General features: G+C 41.1%; 1 protein-coding gene across 1 annotated transcript; it reads left to right on the top strand.

Annotated features, from left to right (window-relative positions):
- The first annotated feature begins 3,421 nt into the window (after nt 1-3,421).
- LOC107042386 lies at nt 3,422-17,920 on the top strand. Its single transcript, XM_015263423.1, has 6 exons — nt 3,422-3,675; nt 14,702-15,367; nt 15,468-15,679; nt 15,796-17,021; nt 17,109-17,407; nt 17,704-17,920. The coding sequence occupies exons 1-6, from the start codon at nt 3,422-3,424 to the stop codon at nt 17,918-17,920; spliced, it is 2,874 nt and encodes a 957-aa protein (XP_015118909.1).
- Nucleotides 17,921-20,002: the final 2,082 nt, after the last annotated feature.

Here is a 20,002-nt window from a genome sequence, read left to right as displayed (position 1 = left end):
CTTCTTTTCCATGCCTCATTATTTTTCTTCATCAATAGTCTTCAAAACAATTCTCAATTACTGCTCTGAACCCCTCAAATTACCCTTCATTTACACTCTCGGCCCGAGGACAACTCTAAGGGGTCCCCTCTCATATCCTATTCCGTCTTAGTTCTACCTGCTTCTGCGATACTTCACTCACCTTAATCGGAAATAAGGCGAAAACGGCAATAACGCCATTATTTCCGATTACCCTTTTTTTTTTTAATAAGATTTAAGGATGCATTTCCGCCAGGGTTTTGCTAGACAATCTTTGTAATCGCTTAGTGGACAGGGGGAATCTTGAGTTAGAGTCGCAATATTAATTGCTTCTGGCATCAATTTGCAATTTTGATGATACGTACAAACACCTACCACGTGAGTGCCATTTGCGCCCGCCACTACACATTGTTTAGGTCTCAGCTCGGCAAACTTACTGAAACCGACCTTGGCATCTTCATTCGGATGTTTGTACTTCCGATGAAGGATTTTTAGATTTTCGAGTATCATTCGCTTTTGCTCTACGTTCTTCTCTCCATTGATCTTGATGGATATTTTATCTTTCATTCCTGGCATGACGCGACTGTGCTCTAGGTAAAAATTGTGTACCTTCTCGACGGTTGTGCTGGGTAGTGAATGACCTGCTTTCGCAATTGGTGGAGCAAACACTCCTTCAATTTTTCTCAATCTTTTCGCTCTTGACACCATGTATGAACCGTAAAGATTTGCAGGCGCTCACGGTAGTTTTTCAGATCTTTGAATTTCTGCTTCAAACCATCCAATATTTCTTCTAATTCTATTTCTCTCGCAGATCGTTACTGCTTAGATGAAGATGGATCAATGTCACTTTGGTCATCTTCCGAATCATAATCCATGGAAGAACTGTCGAATTCAGCTTCATCGTCTGGTTCGTCGTCAATTGATATGGTGGAATCATCAAGATGGAAAGATCGACATGATCTCAGAGAACTGTTCATCACATCCAGACTTGGGTCACATGTTGCGGCTTGGAGGATTGATATATCGGGTGGAGTTTCCGAACGCTGAAGATGTGTAGCATTAAGTTTAACCGTGGGGACAGATGGAGGAATGACATAAGTTGGAGCTCTCCTTCGGCATTGACCACAGATTTTCGCAGACAATGGTAAAAAAGGAAATTTCTCGTGTAGTGTCAAGGAAATCGGACGTAAATTATAACCGAGGTGTCCCTTCTCAACAGGAGCCCGCATTGGATCCGCACATCTATCACTCCGCGGCATTCTATGAAATCCGAAGATATCAATTCCGAGAATAAAGATCATTGCTATATAATCAACGTGAAAATTCCTTACCTCGTTGCAAGAATACAATAAGATAGGAGCTCGGTAATCCATCCACACAGAATCGTATGGTGATGAAAAATCAAGCAAGAAATTGAGATTTTTTTCTAGAATTAAAGCCTTGGAACCGACTCATGATGATAAATCAATTAATTGATTCCGTTCATTTCTTCTTCTTATTTGTTTGATCATAATTCAGCAAACTTCCGATGATGATAATGTTCAATTCAACTATCTACCCTTCCAGTAAAAATTTCGACGAAAATTTTTTTTTTCGGCGCACTCTTTCTCCGTTACATGATGGTGTAGTCTTATGTCATCATATATGAACAAAGAATAATGGTTGACAGACTCATTTCTGTAAAAAAAAACCGATGGATCTCCCCTAAAAACTGAAAAACCCAAAAATTTTGAAAAAAAAAAAAAATTTTCCGGTGCATTGCTTTGCTCTTCCATTATGGCGTATTTTTTTTCATATCATATAAGGACATCCTCTATCATAAAAAAGATATTTCGATCGAATATCGAGCGGCCTTAGAGTGAAAAAAACTGAAAACGCGAAAAATTCTCGAAAAACCGATCTAGGAGCTGCTTGACGATTCTGAAGTATTTTTTATCTTGAAGTACGAGAAAAAACGAAAGAAAATTTTTTTTATTCATCAAAATCGGATGCTTTATTCAGAAGTGATGATTTTTTGAAAATTTCAAGTTTCATAATGATTATCTCAGAAACAAAAAGTGGCAGGGCAATGAAATTTTGCATGATCACTGTCTATATGTAGTAGTTCAAAATGCACCTACTCCATGATTTTTCCCAGACAAAAAAAAATCCGTTTCGGCTGAGTTGACATGGAATGTCCCATATATAGACAGTATTGTTGCTAAATTTCATCGCTTTATCATTCGTTGTTTCTGAGATAATGGTTACAAAACTTGAAATTTTCAAAAATCCATAACTTTTGAACGGCCCGTCCGATTTGAATGAATAAAAGAAGAAATTTTTTTTGTTTGTCCTTTAAGGAAAAAATATTCACGATCCATGAATGAGTTTCTACATTGATTTTTCAAGAGATTTTTAGGTTTTTTTTTTGCTAGGGCGGTCCGATATTTGATCGAAATAATTTTTTTCTGATAGAGGACATTCACATGTGATACAAAAAAATACGCCATCATGGAAGAGATAACAAGTGCGCTGGAAAAAAATATTTTTTCTGAAATTTTTGTGTTTTTTCGCCTTCTAGGGAAGCTCCCTTGTTTTTACCAAGAAATTAGTGTACCAATCAATACTTTTGGTCAATATATGATAGGGAAAAAATACACCATCACAGAAGAAAGCAACTGTGTGACGCAAATTTTTTTTTCCGGAAATTTTTCCGTTTTCTCGCTTTTTAGGCGAGCTGTACTGTTTCTACGAGCAGAGACAAGCAGTGCACCGGAAAAATTTGATTTCTGCGCAATTTTCTTGTCTTTCCATCGTTCAGGATAGCTGCATTGTCTTTATCAAGAAGTATTCCGTCAATTGTTTTTTATCATTCTCTCAGAGAGAACAGAATGTTGGAAGTACTATAGATGTTCTGCCAAAAACGCAAAGCTTAGATAGTTGAGTTGAACATCATCATGATCGGAAGTTTGCCATATCATGACCAAATAAATGAGAATAGAAAACGAAGAGGATCGATTCATTGATTTAACATCATCCGTTGATTCTAAGGCTCTAGTTTTAGCCAAACCTTTAACTGCTCCATTGGGTTTTTATGATCATACGATTCCCTGCGAATTGATTAGCATTTCTCCATCTTATCCTTCTATCGAGATGATTAGTTTTCACGTTACTGATTGGAATAATCCTCATTTTTCGGATTGATATTCTTGGATTTCATAGCATGCCGCGGAGTAATAGGTGTGCGAATCCATTGCGGGCTCCTGGTGAGAAGGGACACATGGGTCTTCTTACCATACATGGATCTTCACGTCTGATTTCTTCGGCAATACGCGAGAAGATTTCCTTTCTACCATTGTCTGCGAAAATCTGTGGTCTCTATTAAATGAAAGCTTCAACTTATGCCATCTCATCATCCATCCCAATGGTGAATCTCGATGATGGACATCGTCGGTGTTCGGACGCCTCACCCGAGATATCAATGCCCCAAGCCAAAACACGTGATCCAAGTCCGGATGTGATGAACAGTGCTCTGAGGTCAGGTCGGTCTTTCCATCTCGATGATTGCGCCATTTCCCTCGATGACGAAAAGGACAATGTATCTGAATTCTCCAGGGCTCCTATGCATTATGATATGGAAGATGATCAAAGTGACGTTGATCCATCTGTATCGAAACGGTATCGATCTTCGAGAGAAATAGAATTAGAAGAAATGTTGGAAGGTTTGAAGAGGAAATTCAATGATCTGAAGAAGTAGTCTGAGCGCCTGTAAATCCTGACGGTTCTTCCAAACTCGTGGAGCGTGCGGAAAATCGCTCCAGAATTTAGCGTTACGAGATACATGGCGGCAATAGTGAAAAAATTGAGAGAAACTAAAGGAGTATTTGCTTCACCATTTGCGAAAGCAGGCCACTTCCAAGCCAAACGGTCGAGAATGTACACAATTTTCATCTAAAGAATAGTCGCGTCATGCCAGGGATGAAAGATAAAGTATCTATCAAGATCAATGGAGAGACGAAAATAGAACAGAAGCAAATGATACTGGAAAATCTGAAAGACCTTCATCGGAAGTACAAAAATGAAAATCCAGAGGTTGTGGTTGGTTTCAGTAAGTTTGCTGAGCTGAGACTTAAATAATGCATTTTGGCGTGAGCGAACGGCACTCACGTGGTATGTACTTGCACGTATCATCAGAATTGCCAATTAATGCCAGAGACCATTAAAATTGTGACTCTCACTAAAGATTCCCCCTGCCCCTCCACGATTATAAAGATTGTTCAGCAGAACTGATGTGTACGAATCCAACCCCGGACTGTCATTTGGATGAATGTGACGACTGCCCTGGAGTGAAACCCTTATCACGTGAACTGAAAAGGCTCATTTCGGATTCGGTTGTCGAAACTGTCAAATTTCATGTGTGGCGAAGTATTGACAGGTGTATTTTGCAGACACAAAAACTTCCGATGGATGACTTCGTCGATCTTCTTGTTAAACGATTAAAAGCATTAAAGCTCCATCACTTCATTGCTAAAGAGCAATCAGCTTTTGTTAACGATTGAAAAGAGAATTTGGATGATGGCGAAGTACTAGTGCACTTTGATTTTTCAGAGAATTACGCTTTTGTGGCTCAACATGCTACTCAATCCTTCCACTACAATAATGACCAGTGTACAGTCCATCTCGTTGTGTACTACCATCGCGAAGGAAACGAGATCCAACATCGAAGTTTAGTTGTTTTGTCAGATAGTACCATTCACGTTACCACCGCTGTTTACTTAGTACAGAAAATTCTGATACAACATGTGAAAGATAACTATGAAGGTGTAAGAAATAGTACATTCCATGCCCGAGCCTTGGAAAACAGATCACCGTCCTCCACGTGCAAGATTGCCTTCCGAGCCGAAGGCGAGGATTAATTTTCATGTCCCGTGGCACGAAAAATTATTTATGTCACCGATGGAGCTTCACAGCATTGCAAGAACCGTTACCGAATGGCTAATCTTCTGCATCACAAAACTGATTTTGGGATAGACGCAGAGGCCCATTTTCATGCAACCGCACACGGTAAAGGAACTTGTGACGAAGTGGGTGCGGTGTTCAAAAGAGAAGCGAGACGGAAAAGCTTGCAAATCGTTCATAGTGAACCTATCCTGACGCCAGATATTTTGTTTCGATGGTCAAAAGATAATTTTGAAGGAATTAAAGTATTTTTTTTATACCAAGGAAGAACATGATAATATCAAAATTGAACTGCGGGGAAGATTTGACAGTGGTAAAGCCACTCCAGCCATTCAAAAACAGCATTGTTTCATTCCAATAACAGAAGAATAATTGTTAATGAAACGATATTCGGTTTCGGGAAACGAAGAAGTTTTCCCGAAACGAAAACAAACGACAACGAAATGGAAAGCACGTATGAAACAGTAATCTTGATGTATTAATATGTACCAGATCGGTGTAAACGAACAAGTTGTAATCGGAGACAGTAGATAATGGCTTCCCAGTGTATAAATATAAAAATGTGTAAATATTGTAAAAATGTAAAATTTTGTTACCATAAAATAAAAGTTGTTTTTTAAAATATTTTGTTGTTGGTTGGATGAGTACTGTGTTTCTTGAAGAAGATTTATAGTGTTGCCAATAGTCTGTCTTATCTGACAGAATAAAAAGTTTTGATTGGAAGACGAAGAGTAGAAATAGCGAGAAAAAATGGGAAAATGACAAAAAAATCAAATTTTTACGGTCCACTGTTCTCTCTTCCATGATGGCTTATTTTTTTGATCATATAGGAACAGATTGACACATTCATTTTCTGGTAAAAACAGTACAATTCGCCTAGAAAGGGAAAAAACGTAAAAATTTCAGGAAAAATAAATTTGCGGCGCACCGTTTTTTCTTCTGCGATGGCGTATTTTTTCCATCATATACCGTGAGGGCGTCACTTCTCGGACGGTTAAAGGTAACTCGACCATCAATAACCGATTCTTTGTTTTTTTTTCGTCAAATATGAAGTTTGCTGTTTCCATAGTCATTTTTGATGTTTTTGGGACAAGAACACGTTGCATTTTTATTAAAAAAATTCGGAGTTCGATAAATATTTGTTAAAACAAAATACAGCTCCCCGGATTCAGTTCTCGGATGCCAAAAATTGACCCACTTCAGTTCTCGGACGACATGAATTCAGTTCTCAGACGAAGTGAATGAGATGGGTTTGGGAGAAGGAAAAATATAGGAAATCAATTGTAAAAAATATTTTTGACAGATCTATTCTCATTCCAATAGCCATAAACTTATTACACACTAAATGATAACCATGAATAACCATTATTATTATGAATTAAGTGTAATTGAGCCAAGAGATTTCATCAGTTTGTGAACGGAATTCTGCAATTGATCCTTAGTGACGGCAAACCCCCTATCAGCCATATAACAAATCCATTCTACCAGTTTCTTCTCATAAAATTCTCCTACAATACACTTAGGGCCAGGTCTGTTGATCCCAGCTTTTGTATTGCCATTTGCCTTGTCGTATAAGGTTGACTTAGGGATATTATATTCTTTGCTGACTGATCCCAAAGATCTTCCTGTTCTCATCGCCATCAGAGCACTTTCTAACTGCTCAGGAGTATACTCTGGTGCTTTTGATGTTCTAGGTTGCGAAAGCGTCGCAGGCCTGAAAGAGTTGAAGAATGGATGATTTTTTTGTGTTATTATTCTTGGGAATCATTATTTTTTTTCAAAAACGTGAGAAGAATGTCTCCATGAGAATAAGAGCACTGACAGGGATGAACGCCTGTATGAATAAATTTAATGAAAAAATTTAGCGCTTTCTCTGAGATTTTTTTTTTCACCAATTTTAGCAACAAAAACGAATAAAAATTTAGCAGAAAAAAATTCTAATATTTACACCTATGAATTTCATTGAACATCTCAAAATCTATTTACTTTTTTCAAACCGAATGTCTCTTGGACAAATGAAACGGTAAAATTAGATAAAATTCTATATAAATGGTCCAAAAAACGAATGGAATTTTTCAATAGAATTCTAATGGAACTCCAAGAGAATTCTCCTAGAATTCCACTAGAAATGCAATAGAATTTCTCAGAGAAAGTGCTAAGTTTTTCTGTCAAATTTCTTCATGCGTGCGATTGAGGTTAAGGACATGGATAAACACGTCCGAGAACTGAACCCACCTCGCCTTTGGTGGATTCAGATCTCGGACCCTCAATTTCTCCAATAATTTATTTATTTTTTTAAATTGTCTACATCTATTTTTATTCGAAAATTAACCTTCAACTCATAAAAACCGATTGTAAACAATTTTTCACTTGCATTTTGTTGTTAGATCCTTAAGAAGCACAGAGCGATTTCATCGTCCGCACACTACATAACACTCCACAGACCCCTCCCACCGTGTGAACCCTCGAATAAATTTAAGTGTAATAATTCTGTACACTTAGTGAAATATTAATAAATATTGCAATTTGGGGAGAATTTATTCTACTTTTGGAGAGAATAACAGAAAATGGCCGTCGAGCACTATGGATATGCAATTAATTTGAAATTCAATCGTAAGAGTGCTCTGCATCCGAGATCTGAATACCGTCCGAGAACTGACGTCCTCACGGTATTAACCAAAAGTATTGATTGGCATACTGATTTCTCGGCAAAAACAAGGTAGCTTCCCTAGAAGGCGAAAAAACACGAAACTTTCAGAAAAAAAATTTTTTTCCAGTGTCTTCTCTTCCACGATGACGTATTTTTTTATATCATATGCGGACGTCCTCTATCAGAAAAAATTTATTCCGATCGATTATCGGACGGCCCTAGCAAAGAAAAAAAATGAAAATGTAAATATTTCTTGAAAAAACAGTGTAGAAGATTATTCCTGTCTCGAGAGTATTTTTTTCTTTAAAGGACAAACAAAAACAAAAAAAATTTTTTTTTTAATCGTTCGAATCGCATGTACCGTTTAAAAGTTATGAATTTTTGAAAATTTCAAGTTTTGCAACCATTATCTCAGAAACAAAAAATGATGGAGCAATAAAATTTAGCAGGAGTACTATCTATATATAGTGGTTCGAAATGCAACAATCAAATGATTTTTTCCAGACAAAAAAAAATCCGGGGTGGCTGAGTTGACATGGAATGTCCCATACGCGGATGTCTTCAACCCCTCAGAAAAACCGTGTATTTTCCCCGAAATTCATTTTTCAAAAAATTATAAAAAATGAATGCATGTTTCCGGAGGGGTACATTTTATAACAATGTAGTTTCAGACCCTTCCCCCTCACCTCCCTAAATTTTCACCCCTCCGGATACATGCGACTGTCTTCAACCCCCCGGAGAAACCGTATGATCATGTATTTTCCCCGAAAATCCTTTTTTTTTTAAATTATAAAAAATCAGTGCACGTTTCCGGAGGGGTGAATTTTATAAAAATGTAATCGCAGACACCTCCCCCTTGCCACCCGAAATTGTCACCCTTCCGGATACATGCGGCTGTCTTCAACCCCCCGGAGAAATCGCATGATCATGTATTTTCCCAGAAATTTTTTTTTTAATTATAAAAAATTAGCGCACGTTTCCGGAGCGGTGAATTTTATAAAAATGTAAACTCAGACCCCTCCCCCTCACCCCCTAAATTTTCATCCCTCCCGATATATGCGGCTGTCTTCAACCCACCAGAAAAACCCTAGTCTCCTGAGTGGAAATTGCTTCAGGCCCACCTAAAGTACAATCAGAACTTGATCAGGTTTTTGTAAGGTTCAACTGATCCGGTGATTCCTGATGAGAACCTGACCAAGTTCTGATCCAGCAGATCGGATCCGAAAAACTACAAGGCGAGTTCAGATCAAGTTCTGATCAGGTAGGCACGATCTCACCTGGAGGTCGGCTGCCTGACCCCAAATTGATCAAATTCGGACTCGATGTCCTTGATCGGCATTTGAAAGAGGTCAATTGAAAAGAAAATGATCAGATTCAGATCCGCTCCACCTGACATTAATTTTAATAAGTTTTTCGGATAATTTAATTAACTATTATTATACTATTCTAATTAACTTTTATCAACCATTATCAATAATCTTTTTCAATCTTTAAAAAGGATCATTATACTATAATTACAATAAATTGAATTAAATTTATTTAATTTAATGAATTTAATTTAATTAATTAATTTAATTAACAGCCAGCCCTTCTCAAATGTACAGAAGGGAGGGATGATGATGCCGTAAATACGTATTAGAGGAGTATCAAACTTACACGCAAGTGATCTTGAGAAAAAAATCACCAAATGTCTATTTATTTATTAGTGTTATTGTTATTATCATTATTATTATTCATTAATGAAATAAATAAAAATTTAATTCAACATATTTTATATCTGAGAATACACACGCACATCCGCGAGATCAGGGATAATCGTAAATTCAATGAATATCCCGATACAAATCATATAGGCAATGTACAGTTTACTCAATAGTAATAGCACGATAGCGTAGTGTTTAGGGCATAGGATTAGTAATCACAAGGTCCCCGGTTCGATCCCCAGCATCGGTACAAAAATAATAAGCTTTTTCAGAGGTAATAACAGTAGAGATTAACTAAGAGAGGCGGCCTATGGTGAAAGAATTGAATTATCTTTTGTTTTGGATTAATTATCATTGATAATTGTTATTGATACTGACAGACAGGTCATCCGGTTTTCATACAGTTGACTTGATCAAGTTCGGATCCATTCGTCCTGATCAAATCCAAATTGGTCAGAGGCGTAACATGTCTGATCAAGACCGGATCCGTCAACTTGATCAATACCTGATAAGTGATCAGGTCTAACCCGATCCAAACTGGATCAAGACCTGACCCGAATTTCCACTCGGGCTCATGTATTTTTCCCGAAATTCGTTTTTCAAAAAATTATAAAAAATGAGCGCATGTTTCCGGAGGGGTAAATTTTATAACAATACGTTGTTATAAAACAATGACTGAGACTAAGCAATGTCTGAGAGTACAGTCTCAGACTCCTCCCCCTCACCCCCTTAAATTTTCATCCCTCCAGATACATGCGGCTGTCTTCAACCCCCCAGAAAATCTCTAGTCTCATGTATTTTTCCGGAAATTCATTTTTTTTTAAATATAAAAAATCAGCGCACGTTTCCGGAGGGGTGAATTTTATAAAAATGTAATCTCAGATACTTCTTCCGTACTCCTCTAAATTTTCACCCCTCCGGATACATGCGGCTGTCGTCAACCCCCCGGAGAATCAACATACTCATGTATTTTCCCCAAAATTCTTTTTTTTTATTATAAAAAATCAGCGCATGTTTCGGGAGGGGTAAATTTTATAACAATGTAGTCTCAGCCCCTCCTCCTCACCTCCCTAAATTTTCACCCCTCCAGATGCATGCGGCTCTCTTCAACCCCCCGGAGAAATCGGATGATCATGTATTTTCTCCGAAATTCATTCTTTTTTACATTATAAAAAATCAGCGCACGTTTCCGGAGGGGTGACTTTTATAAAAATGTAAAGTAAGACCCCTCCCCCTCACCGCCCCTAAATTTTCATCCCTCCCGATATATGCGGCTGTCTTCAACCCCCTAGAAAAACCCCAGTCTCATGTATTTTTCCCGAAATACATTTTTCAAAAAATTATAAAAAATCAGCGCCTATTTCCGGAGGGGTAAATTTTATAACAATGTAGTCTCAGACTCCTCCCCCTCACCCCCTTAAATTTTCACCCATTCTCATGTATTTTCCCCGAAATTCATTTTTTTTTAATTATAAAAAATCAGCGCACGTTTCCGGAACGGTGAATTTTATAAAAATGTAATCCCAGACACCTCCCCTTCACCTCCCAAAATTTCCACCCCTTCGGATGCATGCCGCTGTCTTCAACCCCCCGGAGAAATCGTATGATCATGTATTTTTCGCGAAATTCGTTTTTCAAAAAATTATAAAAAATGAGCGCATGTTTCCAGAGGGGTAAATTTTATAACAATGTAGTCCCAGACTCCTCCCCCTCACCCCCTTAAATTTTCATCCCTCCGGATACATGCGGCTGTCTTCAACCCCCCAGAAAATCCCTAGTCTCATGTATTTTCCTGGAAATTCATTTTTTTTTAATTATAAAAAATCAGCGCACTTTTCCGGAGGGGTGAATTTTATAAAAACGTAATCTCAGACACCTCTCCCTCACCCCTCTAAATTTTTACTTCTCCGGATACATGCGGCTGTCTTCAACCCCTCGGAGAAACCCCATACTCATGTATTTTCCCCGAAATTCATTGTTTAAAAAATTATAAAAAATCAGCGCATTTTTCCGGAGGGGTAAGTTTGATAAAAATGTAATATCAGACCCCTCCCCCTCACCCCTCTAAATTTTCAACCCTCCGCATACATGCCCTTCCCCCCACTTCCCGCAAAGTTCAAATTTTTTAAATTCGATTCTTTTATTTATCCAATTATATGATGTCCCTCTTGGCCCCTATTTGACCCGGAGCATTCTCCTCTTCTGTATCTATTTGCCATAAGAGTTTTCACGGAGAGCAATTGGGTCAATACAGAATTAAACCAATAAAAAAAATGCCAAAATGAACCATTTGGATAATCAATTATATGAGAACGTGGTTTTATCATTTTTGAAAAATATTTTTTCCGCCACTGCTGCCGACTTGATCGGCCTGGGCGAGAAGTCGACACTGCCGCCATCCGGCGGCATTCCCCCTACTGACTTACTTTCCTTATTGAATTAATGTCATTAAATGTACTAAAATTCATTAATAATTCATAGATTAACATCCATAATGGTTTCAGGTATCATTTACCCTTTTTTACAACAAAAAAAGACTGTCCTGATTAGCCACCTAACTTAAGTGGCTCCTGACATGCCAGGGCAATCACTAAAAATTACAATGACCCTTTTTTTCAACTCCTAGAGCTACGAAAAACAAACCATATCCTTCAAATCCAGTTCCTCAAAATGTGACACCTGCCAAGGCATCCCAAGCCCTGATGGTTCATACCCAGAGTTCGACTCTGGGTAATCTCCACAAGCCCAGTCTGGGTGGGGAGGAAACTCGGAATTGACGTTAGGTGCCGAATGTCGGTTGAACTCTGTACCCAGAGTAGATCCCAGAGTTGTGAAATTGATTGTTAAACAAATGTTAAAAATTGTTTCAGAGATGGAAGGCAGGGAGGGGATATAATAGCATTGTTAGAGTGATTCTGGGGTCAATTTCTCATGCAGGAGAGATGCCAAAGGGCATTCCAACAATTTTATGTCAACGCTGGATTCAACTCTGGACAAAGCCTTCATCCCAGAGCGTTACTTTTTATTGTGGACCAAGTTGTTAATGTTGTTGAGTGAAGAGGTGAGGGAGGGGACGGGTTCTCATGACATTATTTAAGTGATTCTAGGGTCAATTTCCCACTTAGAGAAGTTGCTGGAGATTATGTCAACAATGTTAAGGCAACTCTGGGTTTAACTCTGGGTACAGTCTTAATCCCAGAGTTGTATTATTATTGCTGCACAAGTTGTAAATTTCATTGAATGAAGAGGGGGTGGAGGGCAGGTGGTCTTATGACATTATTGAAGGGTCAATTTAATAACAACTCTGTAATAACAACTCTGTAATAACAACTCTGGGATTAACTCTGGACACAGTCTTGATCCCAGAGTGTGACTTTTTATTGTTGAACAAGTTGTTAATGTTGTTGAACGAAGAGGTGAGGGAGGGGAGGGGGTCTTATGACATTATTTAAATGATCCTAGGGCCAATTTCCCAGTTGGAGAAGTTGCTGGAGATTATTTTAACAATATTAAGGCAACTCTGGGTTTAACTCTGGGTACAGTCTTAATCCCAGAGTAGTATTATTATTGCTGAACAAGTTGTAAATTTCATTAAATGAAGAGGCGGGGGAGGAGAGGTGGTCTTATGACATTATTGAAGGGTCAATTTCTCCTCTAGGGGAGAGAACAAAGGTCATTTCAGCAATGTAATAACAACTCTGGGTTTAACTCTGGGTACAGTCTTAATCCCAGAGTAGTATTATTATTGCTGAACAAGTTGTAAATTTCATTAAATGAAGAGGCGGGGGAGGAGAGGTGGTCTTATGACATTATTGAAGGGTCAATTTCTCCTCTAGGGGAGAGAACAAAGGTCATTTCAGCAATGTAATAACAACTCTGGGTTTAACTCTGGAAACAGTCTTTTTCCCAGAGTGTTACTTTTTATTGTTGAACAAGTTGTTAATGTTGTTAAACGAAGAGGTGGGGGAGAAGACGTGGTCTTATGACATTATTGAAGGGTCAATTTCTCCTCTAGGGGAGAAACCAAAGGTCATTTTAACAACGTAATAACAACTCTGGGTTTAACTCTGGACACATTCTTGATCCCAGAGTGTTACTTTTTATTGTTGAACAAGTTGTTAATGTTGTTAAACGAAGAGGTGAGGGTGGGGAGGGGTCTCATGACATTATTTAACTGATTCTGGGGTCAATTTCCCACTTAGTGAAGCTGCTGGAGATCATTTCAACAATATTAAGGCAACTCTGGGTTTAAGTCTGGGTACAATCTTAATCCCAGAGTTGTATTATTATTGCTGGACAAGTTGTACATTTCACTGAATGAAGAGGTGGCGGAGGAGAGATGATCTTATTGTAGCGCCTCGCTACATCCTAACTGAGGAGACAGTCTGACGTCACCCTCAGGCATTTAATATTTCGTTGCTGTCCTCTCACGGATATACCAACACAATAATAGAGGATTACATTTCGCGCCTCTACCGAATTATTCTATCACGGCGTCCTATCGCACAGGAGCCGTTGGCAGTTGATCGGCATCCGTTGTATCGAGCGCAACTGAGTATCAAATCAATATTCATTGTACTTCTTGAGACTGACGCTTCGGCGAATAAATATATTATTAAATTGTTTATTCGTTTAGTAGTGATTTGTTACTCCCGACCATCGCAAATCCTACATTGGTGACCCCGACGTGATCTTCGCGTTTGATTAATTAATTCAAAGGGAGTGCGGCAGTGCAACGAGTGCCTCGCGAGTGCGCCTGCCTTTACAACGAAATTTTTTCTCATATCTCGCGCGTTTATTTCACCCTGTTACCGGTGGTTAACGTCGCGAGCATTTTTCCCAGGCAGCGGCTGTCGTCGCGAGTGCATAAAATTAATCTAAACTTGCAAATTAACACATAACATTTTTCGCGTGTGGCTTTATTTTTCAATGCCCAATATGGCGTCGTGGGGGATCTCGATTTAGCGTCGTTGAGTCGGTGGAAAATCGATTCTCGGCATCTTCCTCATCGTTGTACGCCCCGCCCACAACGCGCGCGCACACCCCTTCGGTTAATTGCGTTTACCCTCAGTGATTTTCGCACCTTATTCTCCGCTCTACCTGTTCTCCCGCGTTTTCTCTCGCGGCAAGTGAGTGAACAAGTGGGGATACTTGAGGGTTGGTCGTCCGTCTCTCTCTATCTCGCTGGGACATTGCTGAGCACTCTATAGACGCTGTGCTGTGCTGGTGTATGTGAAGACTTTAACGACTTCGCAAGAGTGACGACACGTGCAAAAAATTTTTTTTTTTGATTGAGATAATTAATTATTTTTTTATATTTATCGATTACCGCGATTTTTTCCGGTAAATGAATGTCAAGTGATTTTCGTGGTTCGTGATGCCGGGTGTCCAGGAGCTCACCACAGACGTTTTTAGCAGCTGCAGCCGTGATGCAACCTAAGCTCGTCGCAAGGCCATTCAACCCTGATAGACCTCAGCTGTGGTTTGCTCAACTGGAGACCCAGTTTACCGATCTTGGAATAGTGACGAAGATCGATAAGTATAATAAAACTGTTCCGCTAATTGATACGGTCTATGCAGCAGAGGTCGAGGATCTCATTATTGCTAGACCAGTTAATACCCCATACCAAACATTGAAGAATGAATTAATTCGATGTTTTACCACGTCAAGGTCAATGAATTTATTACGACTGCTGGACAATGAGAATCTTGGAGATCGTACACCCTCGAAGCATCTTAGGCATTTAAAGGCTCTGGTTCCAGGTGTCGATGAGGAGGTCTTAAAGACACACTGGCTGTCTCACCTTCCGGAGCAGACTAGAGCGACGCTTACTGCCCAGGTTGACGCTTCGTTGGAGAACCTGGCGAAACTGGCTGATAGGGTCCATGAGGTCTTTCAACCTCATCAGACTTCAGCTAATTCGGCCTCGTCGGGTAATGTGGTCAACTCTGCGCTTCGTGATGAGCTGGAGAGTTTGAAGGCTACAGTAGCTGCGATGCAGCTGCGTGAGTCGCGTTCTCGCTCAAGAGGGCCACCCAAGTGCCTTCCGGGTTGTCGGTACCAGGGAAACTCCAGGGAGAGTTGTCAGCGATGGAACGCAGCTCTTTTAATAAAGACGGGGTGTTAATACATCCCGTCGCCTCTTTGTCATCGCTAGGTCCACCAAGGCACAGTACCTAGTGGATACCGGTTCCGACGTTTCAGTGTGTCCTCGCCGGGTGCACACTCGAAAAAGGGACGCGTCTGGTTATCAGCTGTTCGCAGCCAACAACACTCTGATCAATACTTATGGCTACATACCGATCCTGCTCGATCTTGGCCTGCGCAAGGAAATCAAGTGGCGTTTTGTTGAAGCTGGTCAGCTTCAAGGTACATTAGGTACCTTTCGAGGTACATTATTGGCGCTGACCTGCTGCATCATTACGGTCTTCTGCCTGACCTCAAGAATCAACGACTTATTGATAGCGCCACTGGTCTCTCAACAGACGGACAGCTGGTTAAATTCGAGTCGTTCTCAGTCAGACTCCAGACGATTGAAGAGGATTCATCTTATGTAGCCCTACTGAAGAAGTTTCCTGCCATAATTAAGCCGGAGGGACTCCTTCGAAACATCAAGCATATGACGCAACACCACATTAGGACTACACACGGCCCACCAGTATCGGCCAGACCAAGACGTTTGCTACCAAATAAGCTGGCTATAGCAAAGGCTAAGTTTTCGAATATGCAGAAGCTTGGCATCGCTAGGCGCGGTCAGGGACCATGGTCTTCGCCTCTGCATTTGGCTCCTGAGAATAATGGAGAATGGAAACCGTGTGGTGATTACCGGGGCCTGAATGATCGGACGATCCCGGACAAGTATCCCGTTCGCTACCTTGAGGATTTCGCCGCAAATCTTTACGGATCCACGATATTTTTGACTATCGATCTCGTGAAGGCGTTTAATCAGGTTCCGGTAGCAGCTGAAGACATCCAGAAAACGGCCATAATAACTCCTTTTGGGCTATTCGAGTTCCCGTTCATGACTTTCGGTCTGCGCAACGCTGCTCAGACGTTTCAGCGTTTAATCGATGAAGTCACAAGGGATCTGCCGTTTCTATTTCCGTATATCGACGATATTCTCGTCGCCTCTGAGACACCTGAGCAACATCTAGATCATCTGAGGCAACTGTTCCAACGTTTGGAGTATTTCGGTCTGGTGGTAAATGTAGCGAAGTCTGTCCTTGGCAAACCGGCGGTGGTTTTCCTTGGGCATACCATCAACGCACAGGGGATCAAGCCCCCTGCGGACCGGGTAAGAGCGATTCTCGAATATCCAAAACCTTCTAACGTTAAGTCTCTCCGCAGATTTCTTGGTGCTCTCAATTTTTACAGAAAGTTTATGAAAGGGGCTGCAGAAATTCTCGCTCCTCTCAACGCAGCACACAGGGGACCTGCCGTTAAAGGAAAGCATCCGGTGGATTGGACACCGGAGATGGAGGCTGCTTTCGATGCAAGCAAAAGGGCACTGGCTGAAGCCACTCATCTGTCACATCCGAACGTGCACGCTGAGTGGGCTGTGTTCACCGACGCATCGGATCACGCAATTGGCGCTGTCCTTCAACAACGACATCAGGATGGTTGGCAGCCACTCGCCTTCTTCAGCAAGAAGCTTGCTCTCTCCGAACGTCATCATGCGACTTACGATCGAGAGTTAGAAGCGATTTACGAGGCGATGATCCATTTTCGGTACATTTTCGAGGGGAAACATATTACGATCTACACGGATCACAAACCTTTGACGCACGCTTTCCATTAGAAACCGGATAAGGCAACACCCTGGCAGTGTAGAAGACTGGATTTCATTGGCCAGTTTACGTCTGATATCGTACACGTGGCTGGCGATGATAACGTGGTAGCTGACGCTTTGTCTCGTATCGAGGCAGTGTTCCAGGCGATCGACAGTCAACAACTCGCTCAATCACAGCGAGAAGATCCTGAACTTCGCCAGCTGCTTGAAGGTAACAACAACAACAGTCTTAATTTACAGCTATTCCGCTTCCCAGGTTCGGACATTAGATTGTACTGCGACGTCTCAGCGTCGGGCACGATTCGTCCGTATGTGCCGGGGCCTTTAAGGAGGCAAGTTTTTCTCTCCATGCATTCGCTCGCGCACCCCGGAGGAAAAGGAACTCGGAAGCTTATCGCCGATCGTTTCGTTTGGCCAGGTATGAGTAAGGACTGTTTGGATTGGACTCGTCATTGCCTGTCGTGTCAGAAAAATAAAGTATCGAGGCATGTCGCAGCACCTCTCGCTGAGTTTGCTTTACCGTCCCAAAGATTCGAGCATATTCATGTCGACTTGGTTACTTTACCGTTGTCGAAAGGGTTCAAGGACTGTCTCACAATTATAGACAGGTTTACACGGTATCCAGAGGTGGTGCCACTACCGGACATCAGGACAGAAACAGTAGTTCGTGCACTTCTCTATCACTAGATCGCAAGGTTTGGAGTACCTCTCAGGATCACATCAGACAGAGGAGGCCAGTTTATCGCGGACATTTACCGACGTCTGACAGAGATGTTGGGAATTTGACGCAAGCTTACTACGCCAATTCATCCCCAGGCTAACGGACTCGTGGAGAGACTGCATCGCCAGTTGAAAGCTGCACTTCGCTGCCACGGCGATAGCTGGTATGATATTTTGCCGTTGGTTTTGTTAGAACTCCGCACCGCTTGGAAACCTGATGTTGAAAGCACACCTGCTGAGCTCACCTACGGAGAAGCAATTCGGCTCCCAGGTGAATTGTTTACACCAACGAACGATCGAGCAGCTCCGGAGGTTTTGAGGGATCTCCGTAGACATTTCGCGGCGGTAGCACCCACTGAGATGTCTCGTCACGGAACCAAGCCAACTTTCGTCCACAAGAGCCTTGCCGATTGCACGCATGTTTTCATCAGGACAGAGACTGGAGGACCGAATACCGCAGCTCCAGACTCTGGACCATATCGCGTCGTCAGCAGCCACGATAGACATTTTGTTGTCCACTGTAGGTCACTAGGGAGAGGCAACTATCTTCAAGACGTTCCTATCTCTATCGACCGCCTCAAACCTGCGTTCATTCTTCCCGAGGACATGGAACAGGTTCGGCAGCTTCCTGCAGAAGCTTGTCCACGACATCAATAGCGGCAACAACAGCAAGTAAGAGCAGGCACGGCAGTAGGAACCTCTGGCCAGCCCAAGAGGGTCACTTTTAACGACCGATTGGAAACACGGACTTACGACCCCAGGCAACCTCCGGACTCGAGCATTACGACACCCGGGGGACAGCAGAGAATTTCTACGCTATCCTGTCGTTGAGCAAATTTAATTTTTCTGTTTTTTTTTGTTGCATTTCTCTAAAAAACTACGTTTTTCTCCCAGCAGGGGAGACATGTAACGCCTCGCTACATCCTAACTGAGGAGACAGTCTGACGTCACCCTCAGGCATTTAATATTTCGTTGCTGTCTCCTCACGGATATACCAACACAATAATAGAGGATTACATTTCGCGCCTCTACCGAATTATTCTATCACGGCGTCCTATCGCACAGGAGCCGTTGGCAGTTGATCGTCATCCGTTGTATCGAGTGCAACTGAGTATCAAATCAATATTCATTGTACTTGTTGTGACTGACGCTTCGGCGAATAAATATATTATTAAATTGTTTATTCGTTTAGTAGTGATTTGTTACTCCCGACCATTGCAAATCCTACATTATGACATTATTGAAGGGTCAATTTCTCCTCTAGGGGAAAGAACAAAGGTCATTTCAACAATGTAATAACAACTACTTCTAAGTGAGACTACTTCTAGCAACATTACTTCTCTAAGTGGGAAATTGACCCTAGGATCACTTGAATAATGTCATAAGACCCCCTCCCCCCCTCACCTCTTCGTTCAACAACATTAACAAGTTGTTTAAGAATAAAAAGTAACACTCTGGGATGAAGGCTTTGTCTAGAGTTGAACCCAGAGTTGACATAAAATTGTTGGAATGCCCTTTGGTATCTCCCCTACATGAGAAATTGACCCCAGAATCACTCTAACAATGTTATTATTCCCCCCTCCCTGCCTTCCATCTCTCAAAACAGTATTTAACATTTGTTCAATAATCAATTTCACAACTCTGGGATCTACTCTGGGACATTCGGCACCTAACCTCCACTCTGGGTTTCCTTCCAGCCCACTGGGTTTGTGGAGATTACACGGTCTGGAGAACTCTGGGTCAACTCTGGGTGTGAACCATCAAGGAGCTTCTATCCCTAAAACCCTTATTCCCGTCATGTCCTCTCTCCAAATTCAAAGAAGCATACGTACACAAGGAACATCAAATACTGGAGTTCTCAAAGATTCTTCTCAAATACTCCAGCAAATTACGACAAATCAACAGCAGCTTCAGCATCCGAAAAAGCCAAGAATTGCTGTCCATGCTGATGACCTGAGGTCCATACCATCAGGACATTCATCAATACTTCCTGTACCCCGAAAACAAGCAGACTAAACCCAGAGCGTTGTCGTTCAAAGAATCCCATCAGATGCTCAACAATTGGAAGACTTGATAGCCAGTGCCTCCTCAATTGGTAAATTATTTTTGTTAATATTACTTTATTGATAAACAATAATGGTATTTATTTCTAGGAGGTTCAGACCTAGGAAAACGGGAAGAGG

This window comes from Diachasma alloeum, unplaced genomic scaffold (genome assembly GCF_001412515.2).
Source record: "Diachasma alloeum isolate Michigan unplaced genomic scaffold, Dall2.0 Dall_scaffold_00445, whole genome shotgun sequence".
Lineage (NCBI taxonomy): Eukaryota > Metazoa > Arthropoda > Insecta > Hymenoptera > Braconidae > Diachasma > Diachasma alloeum.
Note: the sequence above shows the minus strand (reverse complement) of the source record. Positions and strands in the feature narration are given on the sequence as shown.